At 45.8% G+C, this 18,874-nt stretch overlaps 1 protein-coding gene across 1 annotated transcript in view; it reads right to left on the reverse strand.

Moving 5' to 3' along the window:
* FSTL4 (follistatin like 4) overlaps positions 1-18,874 on the reverse strand; it is a 630,434-nt gene that overhangs the window by 417,790 nt on the left and 193,770 nt on the right. Inside the window, exon 3 of the mRNA XM_024124790.3 lies at positions 4,107-4,242. Coding sequence (XP_023980558.2) covers positions 4,107-4,242 — 136 coding nt within the window. The remainder of the gene's footprint in view (positions 1-4,106; positions 4,243-18,874) is intronic.

Below are 18,874 nucleotides of genomic sequence, written 5' to 3' on the forward strand. Positions count from 1 at the left end.
AGGGTGATTCTGCAGAAAACAGACATAAAAGCTGCATGCAGGCCTGTACTGCAGATGAGGCTTGGAAAACGCTGAGTATCCAGCCTGGACCCTGTCTGTTCACAGGGAGGAGGGAGTAGGTTTTCTCCACTCCCACAGAGCGAGGGGCTGGAGTGATCAACTCTTCTTCCCCGGCAATCAATCACAAGGAAGTCAGGGGCATGGGGTGGGAGCTGTGGGGGGAGAACATCACTAGAAAGGGCAGAGGACCATTGTCTTAACTGCAATAAAACGTGCAAGAACAAGGACACTTATTAAGGAAGAAAAATATTTTTTAAATTAATGCTCAGTCTTAGCAGCCTGAGTCCTCCTGAATGCCCAGCCAATGCAGAAAGAAGCCAGAGCATTTAAGTTCTCTGCAATTTGAAGGTGTCCTCACAGGGACAGGAGTGCAGAGAGTGTCAGGAGCCAACACTTGCAGAAGTGGAACGGGCTGGTCAACCAGGGTAGGATCCTGCTCTCTTAGGCTGACCCCTGGAGTTAGGGAGGACAGGAAGCATCCTGACTACTGATACCACTCCTACTACCTATTTTTTTTTCCTCAAAGACTCTTATGAGACTTCACACACACTGAAAACAAATGGTGTCTGACATCAAAGCATATCTCGGGTCTATAAGCACCAAGGCATACAACGCTAACAATTTTAAATGGAACCAATATTAATATTTACAGATATTTAGTGCATGACTAGAAACCATGGGTAAGAGCAATTTAGGAAAAGTTCAGTAAGATCAAGAAGGATGCATAAGGCTGTGTTACGGCCACCATCCAATCCCAGAGCCCAGCGGGTGATGGCAACACAGTATCCAGGGCTCAGAGGGGAGGGGACCTGCCCACAAATGTCTGCCCCTCAAGAGGGACGTCCCTAGGTACTGTTATCACATCCTTTCTCACTTTCCTGGTCTCCCCAGTATAAAATTCTACCAATATTGATTTTATTACTGTATCTATCTTGGCCAAAGTATTGGGGAAAGGGGGAAAATAAAATATAACTCTATTTCAGAATTTCGATAAGTTTTATCTCTCAGAATTGTTTCCTCTGAATTCAGAATTGCATTAGGATTCTAGATCATGCCCTGCCACTCAGCTCTTTATTAAAGAGGCACTCCACCCAGCTACATTTCTTTTTATCGACGTTTGTAAAATGGTAAACTCCTTGAAGCTATTTCAACTGCAGTCTTTGTATATAAAATAATTTAACACAATTCACAATTGTTATAATTGCTTTAAAAATGTGCAAGCACACACACATTGGTCATTTAATCCTTATTTACCCTTAGGACACTCAAGTAATTGGTATAATAACTTGAAATGCATATTAAATCTTACTAATGCTTTCCAAGTACTTAAAAAAAATCTTAAGTCAATGAATGTTTTGGAAAGTACTACGATCAGGAAGAAAACACACACAAACATTTTACCATTTAGTTCCTGGAAAGGTTTTTATTCATTTATTTATTGAGTCTCAGGAAATAGTTGGTTTTGATTCTTTTAGAAAATAAGACTGTCTGAGGAAACTGCTAGAGGAGTTTCATATGGTTTAGGCAGTGAGTTCTGGATATATAAAGAGCTACAATTCAAAGAAGAAACTACCCAGAACCTATAACACACAGGACTATCTTGGATGTTGACAAGTTACAAGCTTGGCTTGGCCCACAGACTGCTAACAGATTTGCTGGGGGGACCATTCATGTCCACACCAGAAATGAGCCTGCTGTGCAGGGAGGTATAAAACACTCATTTAAATACATGGTAGTCTAATGTGAAATTTGAAAGCACCAAGGTGACTTCATGACTAGTACCAAATGTTGAATAAATATCAATTGACTCAAAAACTCAATGAGCCTCTATTTTCCTCTTAAAATTATTAGACGCTGTAAGGAAGAGAAAGACAAAGAAGATGGCTTCATCCATATGCTAAAGTACAAATACAAGAGTTAAGAAAAAGATAGGTAGGACTAGGAGTTCAGAGAAAGAGATCAAATGTAACCAAGAGTGGTCAAAGAAGACTCTAGAGAAAAGGTAAGAACCAGAGCTGGGCCTTGGAAGAGGGACTGATTCAGACTTGCAGAAAGAGGGGACGGCACTGGGGCAGGAGGACCCTAGTGAGTGAGGGCACGGAGGGGCTGTGCATCAAGTATCATCAAGGTCAGCAAACTAAGCAGTTACGCTAGATGTCCTGCCCACTCTCTCTAAACATTCACAGAGGCTGTCCAATGTCCTGGGCCCATTCACATTGTCATCATCTCATTTAACAGTTGACAGAAGCAGACTCAATGAGCAGAAGTTACAACACTTCACAAAAACTCAGTCTACGGCAAAGAGAACTGGATGGGTAGGGCGGTTGTTCCGGCCTTTGGGAGTCCACGGAGGCATCACTTCCTTTTCCCGAAGCAGTGAAATTCCCGAACCTGGGAGACAATGGCATCTCCAGGGCTCTATCCTAATGGGGTGAAGGGGGGAACACAACAACACCCCCAAACAAAAAAAACCTCACTTCTTCAGGATGAGCATCATCTACTCTTCCTTTGGTACACAAAGAATTAGAGTGGTAACAACTAAAATAAAGAGACCCTAGGTTGATATCAACTTACCTTCAATTTACCTCCAGCTAAATCCCACCGTAACAGGCTTCACTCTTTTAATTGAAATAAGTGATTTAAAACAGTGGGCCAATGAGCCTCAAAAGTAAGAACCCTAAATACACATAGCTGTGTGTTTGCCTGTTTGCTTTGCTATTAAATATTCAACAATATATTTATAGGATTTAAATGATCATTTTCCCTCTGTATGGATATGAGTATAATGATTAAATGATTCCCACTGGGAAATGCTGCACTCGCTAGCAAGTCAGCCTTCAGACTCTTTCACAAGAACATTAAGTTGTGTCCTTCATGGATTTGGATGGGAGAGACAATGTTTCTGTTTAATCATCTGCTCACTACAAAGGGAAGCCACACTAACTTCAGCAGGAAAAGAGTGCACATTAAATTACTTCTGTAGCTCTCTGAAGATTAAGGCTTGTAGCTTTGGGATTGCATTACAATTAAGTAATAATGAAAGAGAAATCGTGTCTTTTGCTCAAATAACGCATTAATCCTACCATATAGTGTGTATCGTTATTCACTCTCCGGGTAACATTGACTTTTGGGGGTGATTTTTCTTCCTCATTCCACAGGACGGGAAGCACGCACAGAGAAAAGGAGAAGGGGAGGCACCACGGAAGACAGTGGCAGTTAAGATGCCCTGGAAAGCTCTCAGGTAAGAATTAGTATTCATCACATCATCAAGAAAATCCTAGGTGGTTTTACTGAAAGGGTGTAGTCATTTCTCAAGGTTCAGCATGTACAAAAAATCAGCATGTGCAGAAAATCTACATCCCTCATGGGCCCCAAATTCATGAGGCCTACTACCTGAGCAGGGCTGGTTGCAGTTTATGACTCCTCTTCACTACTTCAGACCAGAGTTCACTAAGCAATTAGCAGGATAGCAAGACTCTCCCGGGAGGTATTTGAGAACAAGTTTTTCAAGCACTTTAGAAGCATTTATATACACCTAACATGCCATTAATCATTCTTATCTGTTCATTAAGGCCGTCTCCCTTAGGACCTCTACCCTCCAGTTCTTACTCAGCCTGGTTCTTGTTATCTATATAGCTGAAAAGAAGTCTATTTCCTTTATAAGATATTTTTTAATTAAAAGACCTCATTAATTCACATGGGTGTGCTCCACCAATGAGTCAACACTTTCAGAGTGCTATTAAATATACACAAAGGCCGTTCTCTGGTGGGTCTGTGTGGAACACAAAACATGCAGCCATAGCTTGATCTGGGGATACATTTTTGGCACTGGAGAGATTTTAGACCATTACTTAACAGCATGATATAAACCTCCTGTCCTTATCAACACACGTGGCTTCCTTCTGTCCCCTACCAAAAAGGGGGCAGGATTTTAATTTTTCACTGCGATCTACTTGATAAAAACTAAAGGTGGAAAGGAAATTAGATACTCTAACATTGAAAAGCAATGAGTTTTAAATGTCATGTCAGCCATGACGTGACTATACCTCTTCCCGGGACTCTCCCACAACCATGTTCAATCCTCTGCTGGTTCCTGGGTTCATCCACCCCAGCGCAGCAGGCAGGGAGGCTCCAAGCAGTGTGAGATGCAGCCAAAAGCATCCTGGTTTCATTTTGTTGAGTCTGTTGAGAAAATGACAAACACTCAGAACTAAGTGCTGCAAAGTGTAAACAAGTGAAGGCCTAGTTAGTTAGTGAGTACCTGTGCTCCAGAATCAGATAAATCCGAGTTTAAATTCTGGCACCAACCCTTCTGTTTTCCTGTGGAGAAGTTATATTACTTCAGAGCCTTAGTTTATTCACCTCTAAAATGGGGTCAGAATATGTACCCAGTAGTGCTGCTGTGAAAACTGAAGGAGGCAGGGTCGGCACATAGTAAGAACTCTAGAAATGCCAACTGGTATGTAGAAACCCACTTGAAATGCACCTGCCACTACATCTGCAAGAACAAATGAGGATGAGAAGGCTGAGGCACCTGTTAGGTTACCCTATGTCCATGCTTCTGTTTCCTCAGAAAGTATTTGCAGCTGGGTACACTAGTGCTCAATAAATGCTGGTGAGGAATCTCGTTAAATCTGTAGCACCCCTGTTTGTAGCTGATGCCTCAGTTAACAAGATAGTGAACTTCAAAACAGCATTAAAGTGTCTACTATTTTTATTTTTGTTTCAAGACCAGTCCTTGTAGTAGAATCCCAGCATCCAATGGATAATAGGATTTCAGTAGCATTTAAGATATTTCCTGAGACTCACTTGATAAATTGTCTAAGAAATGGACAATTGAAAGTAATCAAAGAATCACATGGATGAAAAAAACTCAGGATCAGCTATAATAAAAATTCAACTCCCTAACATATGCCGGGCATTGTGTTAAGAGGACAAAGACACAGACTGGTGCATTTGTCCAATAAGCTGTACTTTTTAAGGCTTCCACTGTGAACATATTCCAACCTTAATTTCAGTATCTCTAAGAAACATATCCAGATAGAACTCATCATGCAGTATTTAGAACTCTTACTCAAGGAAACTTTAAGAGTTATTGATTTCTGTGAGCACCATACAATTTAGTGCTTAATTGAATGTGGTCCACACTGCATCCTGCTCATGGCTGGGGAGATGAAAACACACAGAGCTCCTTGGAGGCCAGCACCCCCTGTGACTTGGCTTAGGGCTGGTCATGAGCAGGTGTCTGAGTCAGAGATGATTAGCTGCTTGAGAGACCTTACAGCCTGTTTGAGGGGTCCACCCATGCTCACCCCCAGAGCCAACAGCTTTGAAGGATCCCTGCTCTACACAAGAGGAGGAATCAAATGATCACTAGCGCTGATGCCAGGGCTGCCAAACAAATACACTCCTGCCACATTCCAGGTTTCCTTTGGCTGCCTTCCATACCCAAATAAAGCTGCTGCTCCAGATTTGCTTTATGTCCTCAACTTGAGACAGAAATGCCCACAGAAAAGAGAAGTCAGACTAAAAATTGTAGGCATATAACACTGGCCTATGAAAGGCAAGGTTATAAGTTATGACTATCTTTTAAGAGAAGACATCTCTTTTTTCTTTTTCTCTTTTTTTTTTTTTTTTTTAAAGAGTCCACAGGTTCCTACTCCTACCTCTGTTTCTTCAGCCGTTCATCTTTGACATCTGTAGGGAAAGCTAGAGTTACTGGGGAAACGGTCCGAGTGGCTGGTAAATACAATCTGAAGGTCATGGTCTCAGCACAATCAGCATCAGCTCCTCCCTCTGAAGAAGGCAGAGTGGAGCAGAACGCTGCAGCTTCCGCAGCTACCTGGGAGAGGGCTGCAGCATTATCAGCAGCCACCCAGCGCTACGCTCCCTATCCAGGGCTCGAGCTAGGGTGTCTCTTCTTACAGGGATGAGGAGTGAAAAATCACATTTGGGACTAAAAGAGAATAAAAATGACTTCCCTAACTGCAACCAGTTTTTCTAAAAATAAACAGGGCAACTCCCTACTCCCTATAAATTATTCTCTTCTGAACACAGAGCCATCCATGTTCCAGAGACTGCAGAAAGCAGTTGCTGGATTTTTTTTAAACCAGCAAGAGTAACTCAAGCTAGAACTAGAAAGACACTGCTTCCTACTCTACTTTTATTAATTCTTCCCTACTTATCCACCATCAAACAGGCTCATCGAGTGAGCATACATATAAAAGGTCTTCTTCTCTCCCTTTCCATGCCTTCAAGCCCAAATAAACTAAAAACAGCAAGATAATCAAAACTTACTCTAGATAATGTACAGATGTCAATCCCTGGAGTTATGAAATATTTGAGCCACAATATCTAGTATTTAGTTTTCAGTTTGCCTAGTAATCCAAGACCAATTATTTTGGATGTTTTATTATTAATGGATAATATCAGAATAAATTCTGTTCATTTCAATTGTTTTGGGAAGCGCCAAATCACTTCATTTAAGAGGGTGTGCCCAGACCTCTGGCGTTAAACCAGCTGTTCTGAGATGTGTTTCAGGAAGCTGAACTGCAGCCCTACTGCACCTGGAGTCATCTCTGGTTTTGTCTGGTTTGTGTTGAGATCCCCATAGGATTTTATTGGATGACAGGGAAACACACGAGCCAGGCCAACTACTGAAATATTCCTAGGCAGCCTCTCTGTAAAGTTTATTTCAGCTTGGCCACCACTAGATCAAACTTCATTTGCACGGCAGATGAGTCTGAGATGTCATTTTATACTCATGGTGATTGACAATTCATTCCATCTACAGCACCAACAGTCTTAAAATTTACAACCCAAGTTTTATGACAGTTCGGTTCATAAAAAAAGAATATTGCGTCTAAATCAATTCTGATGATCTGTCTAATAACCAAATAGAGACTATTTGATTAACACATATAGCAATTACTATGTGTCAGGCACTGTTCTAAATGCTTCATAGGTATTAACTCATAATCCTCATTTCTACTGCATGAGGAGGGCAATGATTATCCTCTAGTCAGATGACAGAGGAAATGGGTCACAAAGAGGGTTAAGTACCTTGCCAAGGCCGCGTGGCAAATAAATGGCAGAGCTGGGACTCCAAGCCAGCCAGGTGGACTTGGTGTCTGTACTCTTAAACTCCATCCCCTGCTGCCTCTTGATACTTAGAAATATTTTATTTGGATGAATGGTTGGTTTTAGATGGGGAAACATCTATGTACAGCAAGATCAGAGGCCATGAGCCCCAAGTCGCTCCCCTGACAGATGCCAAGAGCTGTGTTCCTCCAGCTTTCATGGCTCCAAGCAAGGCCAGAGGAGCAGAGTTAGGGGGAAGCCAAGCTGAGCCCATCCTACACTTCACCCAGGATGGGGCCGCTCGGCACGTTCTCCTCGGCCTTCCTGTCTTCATTGGCCAAGAAAGAATGTGGTTGAAATAAAGAAACCATGAGGAGATACAAAGGATGCCAGGCACCAAGAGTACCCTTTAGCTCATGGGCAACATCAACCAGCCTGGCAGACAGTCACTCTGGGCGAAGAGGACCTGTTGGAAGATTACTCATAAATTCAAATAGCCCTACTGGCCCTCAGATGGAAGAAAATACAACAAGAATCTCCCTGTCATAGAAATGGGAAGGTACCACTAATAAGGTCACAAATGCTCTTTTTCAACCTAGATCTCCTTTTGAAATCAATTTAGGTTTATACGCTTCATTCAATCCATGCTAGAGTCCCAAGATTGGTTATAAATCTACCTGAGATTGTTCTCATAAAAGACCTGGGACTACCTGTCCTTTCAAACAACTCATAAGACACAATCACTTGATATTTAAGACATCTCGTTTCCCACAGAAGTACTTCACTGCTTCCTCTGAGGTTTCCCAGCTGAGCCTCATGTTTCCCTATGCTCAGGAGAATCAGGTGCCAGACTGGCCACTGCACAGATGGACACCAAAGGCCTGGAAGGTGGAGGAATTCACCTAATGTATGAAGCCAACTCAGTGGCCAAACCTAGACTAAAACTCAAGCATCCTGACCCCTAGGCAATTGTTTTGTTTCAAACATAATCACAAGCTTACGTATGGAATGTGTATGCATTCTCTGTTTAGACAGACTGATTTTTCTTTTTTTTAGTTCAGGATGGGCTCCATTATATCATCTACCCCCTTGCTGTGAAAACCACAGGATTTTCTAGTGTTATAATATAAGCTGATATCGTGCTATCATTTATTTGTATTTAAAATTATAGAGGTACGACAAATCTGTAGAATGTAACATTCCAAATACTGACTTGTTTTTTGAAGGAAGTTGAAAAACTGTGACCTAAGAATGCAAATGATCAGGAAGAAATAGGTATGAATATGTAAACTCCAAATCTACCCCACCAGAGAACATACAGCAGCATGTAAGCTGTCTTTACTGAACAGTGTCAGAAGCCAAACAGAAGCACAGGCGTAAGTACAAACTTCTCTTTCCTCCTCCAGGAACCAGCCCTGTTTGGGAAGAATGGGAATTCTGACCCTTGGAGCTTTTAGGAAAGTTATTCACTGGTTCGTTCTCTCTCGTCCTCTCTCTCAGAATATGGTGACATTACCAGACCAGACACTATGGAATAGTCACACGGAAATGGCTTCTCTTTGTAGCAGACAGGACCAGAAATTATGACGATGATTTGGCAGAACTAAGCAACACCACCCAGCCTTGAAGAGAATGGTAAGGTCTGTGACTTTGAGGCATCTGAATTTCTAACCTAATTGAAAAGTGTATGCTCTAGCCAATTACTTTTAGGTGCATTGCATTTTACACATGTGATGTTGGCAATCAACAAATAGAAACCTCTGCGCGTCCGGAGCCTGTGCTCCGCAACGGGAGAGGCCGCAGCAGAGGAAGGCCCGCATACCACAAAAAAAAAAAAAAAAAAAAAAAAAAAAAGGCATATCAACTCCAACCTAAAACCAGGAAGCTGTATGCTAATTTCTTTTGCGAGGTTTAGGACCCCAGTTTTGATTTGTGACTGTTTTAGGAAAAAAGAAAAGGGTTCAAACTTCCTAAAATAATCCCTAAAATACCAATCCAGGGAAATTAGGCATGGAAATGTATGAAGCCAACCCTGAAGCAATCCATAATGAAGTTATATTGCATTTCCTATTAATTATCTACTCGGTATCTTTGGTAAATTGTTCCAACATTTGATAAATTTTATATCTAAATTAGTCTATGTGCAATGTGTAAATCTATAACATTCCTATTTACTATGAAGTTAACGCACAGAACCCTCACCCTTCTAACATTCAGATTATACCTCCTAAGTACCATGTTTGCTCCACTGTACTCCTATTTTACTTGAAGTTGCATGCCTTGTGTTATGCACCAAGATAGAGAATGTAAGGAAAGATGTGCTCTTGAAATAACTGCCTAATTTGATTAATTAGTAAGCACAGAGCAATACAAGAAAGTTGAGTTTGCAAAGAAATACCAAAAAAGGCAAAGTAGCAATTAAGGAGATTTTTAGGAAATCCTGACTAGTCAATGACAATTTCTGAAATGTAATGTTGTCAAACAAAAGCTCACATCATGAAGATCACTAAAAAAAAAGAAAAAAAGAAAGAAAAGCCTGCAGCCCTTAGAAGGAGAAGAATCCTGAGTGACTGGCAGGTCAAGGTAGAAAAATCCAACCTACCCCTCCAGGACACAGCCAAAGTGATAAAAGTTCTCACCATACCCAGAACAAGCTGGCCCCTCTCTGGAACAAAAAGCCTTCCTGGAACTGACAACAATTGAGGGTGGGCAAAAAATTTGAAGAGAGAAAAATCCATTGGAACAACTTTTATTAAGCAATTTTAATTCATTACATCAAAGACTATTTTATTGCACAACCTTTGGCTCTGTCTGAAGTCTTTGGAGAGACGGGCTGTCTTTTTCCCTAGCATGGGAAGAAAGTGAACATTCATCTCAGTGTGTTTAAACAGAAATAAACTAGTAATGCTGCAGTGTCTTCTCACAAAACTAAGATGGAAAGCAGACATGCGCCCTGTGGAGCATCGGCTCAGGCCTTCCATTAGAGTTACTGCCTGAGGGCTGCTGAGCCTCTGGGGTCAGAGAAGCCGTATCCCACTCCCTTGACCATTTTCTTCCCAGGTAATCCCTCCACCTGACCACTGCCCAGACCCAGACCCTGTCTGGGCCATTCCAGGATTAAAAGGACACTGTTAAAAGTCATCTCTGGCTTTCCCCCTAACCTGATGGTAGGAAAATAACTCGGGACTTTTGAGAAAAGTCCGAATTTCTTCCCGATCCCTTTTCTCCCCTCTCGCATTGTGTGATAATCAAAATGTGCACCAAAAATGTGCTTAAGTTACAGCGCTCCTTCTACTGAAATTCTGTTTCTGTTTGGCTCAGAGAATGTGGACGGATGTTTGCGTCTCAGGAGCCCATCTAGTACAATTCCTGGTGCACAGGCTTGCAACAAATTCTCTAAGGGAGCAGACCAAAGCTACCGGCTCTGCTCGCCGGAAACCTCGGCGGAAGCGACACCTAGAGGGGAGCGGAGGAGAGGCTGCGGAAGCGCTATTCATCAATGTCGGCGACAGTTATCAGGAGAGAGATCGGCTGGACAACGCATGTGGGACCAACTCTCTGGGCTAGACGCAGACCTAGAAGGCCCAACTCTGCAGGTCCCCAGGAACTTACATAGACGGACACGCTTTACGGGATGCTCGCCACGTTCTGGGCATGATGAGAAACCCTACTGCTCCAGCAGGTTTCTGTTCCTGCAAGAGGGGAGGGCGCCGAAGTCCTCAGGTGGCAGGCCTCAAGCGAACGCGCTCGGGGCACCGCTTTGTCAGTTGAAGGGAGCCCCGAAGTCTCGTGCCAAGCTCTCCCCCAAACTCGAGGCCACACGCGCACCCAAAGCGGAGAGCTCTGCCTGCTTCGCCTAGGTCCCCCCGAAACTTGGAACGGTCTTTTGCTGGCGCCAAGAGGGGTGGAGATCATCCACATTACAAACTCTTAGGACCAAGCCCCCTGCCTGAACATCCCCCAAACAAATTGCTCACTAGTGATTTCCCAACAAATAACACCGGCCGCTTGCTTGGAGCAACGACCGGCTCGGCCGAGCAGAAGGAGAGCGGCGGGCTGCCGGAGCCTAGTGGGGTCCCGGGCCCTTCCCGCCTCCTCCGCGAAGCCCAAGCGCTCAGCCCCGGACGCGACAGCCCTCGGGGTTGTGAGGGTCACGCCGGGCGCCGCGGGCCCTTCGGGCTGCAGCGAGCAGACGCAAGTTTCCCCGCAAAGCTGGAGGAAAGAGGTAGTGAGGACGCCCGCCTCGCGCCCCAGTCCGGGGCCAAGGGCACGAGTCCGAGCCCAGGTGCAACCGCTCTCCTGTCTCGCCGAGGCCGCTTGGGGTCCAGAACACAAGAACGGCACCTGAAGGGTCTCGGAGCCCGGCGCCCGCTTCGGGCTCGGCTCAAGTGGTTCTGCGCGGTGCTCTGCGCGCAAGCCCGGTCACTCCGGTCCCCACTGCAGACCCAGGCCACACGCCTCAGCTCCCCAGCCTTTACCCCGAGTCCTGGCTCCAGCCGGGGTAGCCCTGCCCAGCCCGGTCTTGGGGTCCCGTGCTCGCCTCCCTGCAGGCGGGCAAACTTGGCTCACCAGGCGCGGCGGTGAGGACTAGCAAGCGCCCGGCCGGGCCCTGCAGGGAAACGCGGGGCCGCGGGCGCCAGTACCCCAGCGGGGCGCAGCGGGACCGGTTGGCGGCGGCGGGGGCGGCGGCTTGGCACCCTCCCCACGGCCGCTCCGAAGCTGCGCCCGCGTACCTGAGGCGGCCGGGGGCCGAGGGTAAGACCAGGTGGCCGGACTCGGAGGGCGAGAGGGAACGCCCCGTGGTGGCAGCGGCGACCCGGTCCCGCGTCCTTCGGTCGGTCTCTCCGGCAGTCGGCGGGTCCTGGGCGCGCTGGAGGCTGTCGCGACTCCAGCTCTCTAAGCCGCCGCGGCCCGCTGCTGTGGCACCACCGCCGCGGCTGCCCTATTTCTGCCGCCGGGACCGGAGCCCGTGACGTCACCCTCCGGGCCCCGCCTGCCCAATCGCCGCCACCTGTGCGCGCGGCCCGCCCGCCCGCCGCTTAGACCCGCGCGGGGCCCGCGGCAGGTGCGCGGAGCAGCCGGGCGCGCACTCGGGGATGGAGGACTCCTGGCGCCCCAGGGCGATCTCTGCAGCCGCAGGGGCACGGGGTGCGCTCCCGACCCTGGCTCTGTGGAGCCCGGCAGCCGAGGAGCTCTCCCACCCCCCAACACACTCCTCCTCTCCTCTGGCTCTTTTCCGGGCAGGGTTCCCCAAGTCTGTGCTCTCAGTATGCGCTGCTGGTCTTAATCAGCAGCAGTAGCTTGTGGAGCTCAGGCGGGCCAGTACACCGCACCAAGAGAGCTGTCCCTGGACACAAAGTCAAATGACACTCCCCCTCGCTGAGAGCCGACGACCTGCGAAAGAGCGAAGTTTTTATTTCTCTCTTCTGAATCTGCCTTCGCTCACTGCAGAATCTCACTAAATCCTGGGCATATAGAGGCAGTCCCAGTTGACATTTGCCTAGCCTGGCCAAGCTGTGACCAGAGAGTCCCTTCTTCTCCCTTAGAACCAGACATGAGGCCTGGACCTCATCCCCAAGCCTGGGGCTCCCAAAGCTTTCTGGATCCCTCTTCAACATCCACAACTTTTGGAGACCACAGCCCAATGATCATTTTGTTTCCATTAATTGGCCTAAAGATCAGTCTTGGTGCCCAAATAAACTGGAAACAACTTTGTAACTACTAGGGCCCCGCAGATGGTCATACTGTAGCTCCAGTCTGGCATCAAACTTAGGAGTAGACTCTAGCCAGTCTAGGCTGTGGTAACTGATGGGCAGGAGACTTTCTGGGGGAAAGCCTCCTACTCTGGCTGTGTGGGCACCAGGTGACTTCCTGGCTTAGGGGAACAGTGTCTTGTTCATGTCCCTGTGACCTTTCCTGGCCTGGAGGAGGGGCAGAGGGGCTCTTCTGAGGTTAAGGTTAGTTAAATATCAGGAGAAGGGGAAGAAAAATAGAAAGCTGACATGGAGGAAGAGGTGTTATATTTGTTCTTTCCTTCAACAGATATTTACTGGGCCCTCCTGTCTACCAGGCACTGTACTAGGTGCTGGGAGACAGCAGTGGATGGGCCAGCGTGGTCCCTGCCCTCTCATAGGTTTTGTTCTGGGATGCAGCCCACCCTCTACTACCACTCAGCTTGTAACCCAGAGCCAGTCATATTTCTGCTATTGGTATGTTTCCCCATCCGTAAAAAGAGGACTTGGAGGAAGCCTGGGTGACTTCCAGGGCTCACTCTGCTGTGACTTCCTCCATGGATACCATGATTTGTGCTCAAAAGGATAAAGGCTACTCCATGCTCCGTGCCCCTGGCCTCGGCAGGCATGATATTCTCTGAGAATTGACCATGAATCTTTGCCAAGGCCACCCATGACTGAACCTCCAAGGCTGGCTTGAGACCAGATTCTCTGCAGCTGGCTCAGGAAAGGGATGGCACTGTCCATCTTGGGAAAAAGAAAATTAAGACTGAGCATAAAATGAAGCAGGGAAGTTTGGAAACATGCTGAGCCTCCCCCTGAAATTTAATTCTAAGTCAGTGGTCAAGGTGGAGCCCCACAGCCTGGAGGCTGGGTTCACCTCCCTTCACAGACTTTGAGGTGTTTGGAAAAGCCAGTTTCTGTTCTCAGCTCTGAGCACAAAGTCCCTGAGTCAGCCTAGTGGCCCTATTACATAACCAAGGCAGGCCTTGGGGTGTGTGTTTTTAATAACTTCAGGGTCATACGTAAGTCAGGATCTGTAAATCGACCAAGATCAGAAATAGCTCTGTTTAATGCAGGGACTGGACTTCCACAAACTTCCTCTGCTCCCCAAAGAAGGGGGGAATGTAGCTGCTGCAAATCAGATGCACAGAATATCCCTTAGAGATAATGCTAACAACTGAAGTGAGCTATTGTGACTACTGTGCATAAAATAAGACTGGAATTAAAAGTCACCTTGGGAGCTTCCCTGGTGTCGCAGTGGTTAGGAATCTGCCTGCCAATGCAGGGGACACGGGTTCGAGCCCTGGTCCGGGAAGATCCCACATGCCGCAAAGCAACTAAGCCTGTGTGCCACAACTACTGACCCCGCGCTCTAGAGCCCGCGAGCCACAACAACTGAAGCCTGTGCCTAGAGCCCCTGCTCCACAACAAGAGAAGCCACCGCAATGAGAAGCCCACGCACTGCAACAGAGTAGCCCCCGCTCGCTGCAAGTAGAGAAAGCCTGAGCACAGCAACGAAGACCCAGTGCAGCCAAAAATAAATAAAATAAATTAAAAAAAAATTTTTTAAGTCACCTTTGAATAAAAAAGGTGAAGTGTGAATGACAAAATAAAACAAGTCTTCAGGGAAGCAGCATCGAATGCCAGCAGACCTTGACACCTCTTCGAATTGTTCTGTGCTTTCACCTCTCAGGGCAATTCTTGGTTTAATAATAGTCCCCAACTTGGAAAATAGGCTAGATTTTACACAGAGAATTTCAGAATTTGCCTGAAACCCTGTTTCAGAACTTGCAAGCATCCTGATGATTCTCAGTAGCCAACTATGATGCTTAAATTTTGAAATCATACAATTCAGTAAATTTGAAAGGAGGAAGTTAAAAGGCAACATAAATTCAGATTACTGCCCCAGGCAGACTCAGAGACACACAAAAGAAAGTTTTCAGTGTATTTTTACAAGATCAAGAAGTTTAACAATCCCCAATATATATTAGGGATTTTACTTTACCAGTTTTAAAACTTTTTTCTATTTCTAATCTCACCAAAAACACAACCACATGACCAAAAACAGCTGCCAAATAATGTGTCTCCTACAGGTCATTTCAGATTGCAGCTGCACATCAGGATACCCAGAGATGACACATAGCTGTGGGGGTCAGAAGGAAGCAGGACACCTCCTCCAGATTCTACCAAAAGTTACCCTGTCACTAGCAATGGGTCAGGTCTACCCTGGGCTGATCAAACAGTCCCAGAAATACCCATTAGAAGCCAGTCCGGGAGGTCACATGAGAAGGTAGGAATAGGCAGGGAACTGTCTTCCCTGTCTTGCATGATTTAACATTCTGCTGCCTGTCCAAAAATGTCTTAGTAAATCTTCAAACCAAACTATGCAGTTGATTGAAGAAGCAGTCTGGATCTTAGGAGAGCCCTGGACAGAGAGGCAAAAGGACTGGGTCCCTAGCCTGCCTCAGCCCCTCTCTGGCTTTGTGAGTCTGGAGGAGTCCCACCTTTCCTGGTTTGTTTCCTCATCTCTCAAGAAGGGGTTGGGAGAGGAGTGGGAAGTGGTCATAATCAATGAACTTCTGAGGCTATTTTCAGTTCTGCAAGTCGATGCCTATATTTTGCTAGAAGTTATGGCTACCCTGATCTAGAGCTATGATGTTAAAGGTTTCCCTTAAGTCTAATATTAATGCTGATTTCTTAAGTGATGATTCATTATCATCTAGAAATTAAGGCAATGAAGGCAACAAATTCAAAAACCTAGACCTAAAATCACACTCAGAAATAATTATTTAAAACTCTGATTTAGGGAGAAAAGGAGCCAGCATGGAGATAAGGTATTCATTCAAGAGATAACTGATTTGGGAAATTTTTCAAGGCAATGAAGAAGTGGTATAGGGTCAGAATTTTAATTAAGAAGGTAGGATGAATGAGAAGATGCAGTGATGGAGAGGGAATTGTGAATGGGAAATGTGGAGGGAGGTGAACAACAAAACCCTTCATCATAGTACTATTCCAGAGACAAAAGTCCCATCTAACTCCCAGGGCCTAGAGTGATGGTACAAGGGGCCTAAGAAAGGCATTGAGAACCAAAGGAAATGAAACTCAGCTACTCTCAGAATTCCATGTGCACAGGGAGAATCTGGGATGAGAAGGCCAGGCCTCCAAGCCACAAAACAGCACACGTACTGGGAGTGGGAAGAGGCATGAAAGAGGCAGCACAGTAGGAGGAGAGCCAAGGGAGGGGCCGACCTCCTTTATTCACAAGGGATATTTTTGTCATGCCTCCATTTTCCAACTCATTAGTAGAGAGTGGTAAATAGCATGACAATATGAAAAAGAGATCTTTCAAAAAGGTGAGCTCCTGCTTATGGAGGTTCCATCCTGGTGAATATCTGCTCCATTCAAATGAATACGCAGTATTATGGCAGGTCATCTTCAGTGTTATGAAGAGAACTATGCAAGACGAGGATGTAGCAGATGGTGCTGGACTTAGTCTGTATACCACTCAAATCTGAGCAGCCACGCTGATCTCTCTGCCCCCATTCCCCACCAGGGCTTTGGCTACTTGCCTTGCTTCCTGACCAGAGTGACCCTATCAACTCTTCCATGCTATTTGCACAGTCTTAGAGCCAGGTACCTCTGCTGTTATTGCCAGCAGCTCAGATCAAGAAGCCCTGCGTGTGGCAACACCTGACAAGAAGACACTGGACTCCACGCCTATGCATTGGTCAGACTGGACCCCTGAGGCTCTGGCTTTTCCAGAGGCTTCCTGGGGAGGCTACTCACTACATCATAGAGGTGCGGGGGGGATTCCTGCTTCAGGGGTGGATTGACCAGTGGCAGAAAGGGTACAGAAGGGAGCCAGCAGATCAGTTCTGTCTTCCTTCCCTGGATAGTCTGTACAGAGAGGCAGAGCTCCCTATGCCCTGTCTCAAGACATCCCTGGAGACTAAGCCCTCAGCTACACTGATTACAAAGCTGGAGCCCTTTCAGTATTTGCTCTTTCTTCTTCCTTGTTCCTGCTTCCCTGGGACCGTATTCCTCCTCAATCAAGTGTCAGCACATGAGCTTTTGCCTCAGGTTGTTTTCTAGACAGTCCAGACTAAGAGAAAGAGTAAGTGGGAGTGAGTGTGGTGAGTGTTTTTAAGAGGGCAGATGACAAACTTCTCTCTGAGGAGGTGCTTAGAGCACAAACATGAATAAATGAGGGGAGAAGATATGAGATGATCTAGTGGGGAGAGCGTTCAGGCTGAAGGCCCAACAGGCATGACAACTGTGATGTAGGAACTGGCTTGATATGATTCAGGCCAACGTAGAGGGATCTGGATGGAGTTGTTGAAGAAAGCAGAGAGCTAAGCAAGGGCCAGACCACATAGGCCCTGCAGGCTGTGATGAATAAGGACTTTAGATCTGATTTTAGGTGCAATGGGAGCCATGAGAGGGTTTTGAGCAGGAGAATGATCTGATCTACTATATATTTTGTTTTTTTGGAGTATAGTTGCTTTACAATGTTGTGTTAGTTTATACTGTACAACAAAGTGAGTCAACTATATGTATACATTTATCCCCTCTTTTTTGGATTTCCTTCCCATTTAGGTCACCAGAGAGCACTGAATAGAGTTCCCTGTACTATACAGTAGGTTCTCATTAGTTACTTTTTTTTCCGTTGCGGAGCACAGGCTCCGGACGCGCAGGCTCAGCGGCCATGGCTCACAGGCCCAGCCGCTCTGCGGCATGTGGGATCTTCCTGGACCGGGGCACGAACCCGTGTCCCCTGCATCGGCAGGCGGACTCTCAACCACTGCACCACCAGGGAAGCCCTCATTAGTTACCTATTTTATACATAGTATCGATAGTGTATCTATGTCAATCCCAATCTCCCAATTCATCCCACCCCCCTTTCCCCCTTGGTGTCCATACGTTTGCTCTCTACGTCTGTGTCTCTATTTCTGCTTTGTAAATAAGATCGTCTATACCAGTTTTTTCAGATTCTACATATATGCGTTAATATACGATATTTGTTTTTCTCTTTCTGATTTACTTCACTCTGTATGATGGTCTCTAGATCCACCCATGTCTCAAAAAATCTACAAACAGTAAATGCTGGGGAGGGTGTGGAGAAAAGGGAACCCTCCTGCATTGTTGGTGGGAATGTAAACTGATACAGCCACTATGGATAACAGTATGGAGGTTCCTTAACAAACTAAAAATAGAATTACCATATGACCCAGCAATCCCACTACTGGGCATATACCCAGAGAAAACCATAATGCAAAAAGATACATGCACCCCAATGTTCATTGCAGCATTACCTACAATAGCCGGGACATGGAAACAACCTAAATGTCCATCAGCAGAGGAATGGATGAAGAAGATGTGGTACATATATACAATGGAATATTACTCAGTCATAAAAAGGAACGAAATTGGGTCAGTTGTAGAGACATGGATCTACTATATGTTTTTAACAGGTCACTCTGGGTGCTGTATATAGAGTAGATGGGTAGAGGGCATAGTGGCTGCTGGAAAGCGTAAAAGCAGGAAAAACAGCTATTCAGCTGTTGAGAGGTGCAAGGTCATGTCAGCTCATTATCATCATCACTGCATCATACCAGCATTGCACATTCATTGATTGCTAACTATGCACTGGGCACTAGGCCTCCCCCGTTCATATGTATTGTTTTACCTAATCCTCACAACAAGTCCATTAGGTCCCCATTTTATAAGTTAAACTTAGAGAAGTTACACAACTAATCTCAGGCAGTTTGTCTGGCAAATGGCAGAGATAGGATGTGACTTGGAGTCTGCCCTCACAATCACGATGCAATTCTACATTGGTTGCACAGAATGCCTAGTACATGGCAGCTAATCCTGATCTCAGAAGTCATGTTCTACAAATCAGTGCCTGGAAAACCTTTTGTTCTGAACGTGTAGGTATATTTACTTAATTGTCCTGTGAACCCTTGTCATATCAAAACCAAACATGAAGTCTTTCTCTC

Source organism: Physeter macrocephalus, chromosome 8, assembly GCF_002837175.3.
Source record: "Physeter macrocephalus isolate SW-GA chromosome 8, ASM283717v5, whole genome shotgun sequence".
Taxonomy (NCBI): domain Eukaryota; kingdom Metazoa; phylum Chordata; class Mammalia; order Artiodactyla; family Physeteridae; genus Physeter; species Physeter macrocephalus.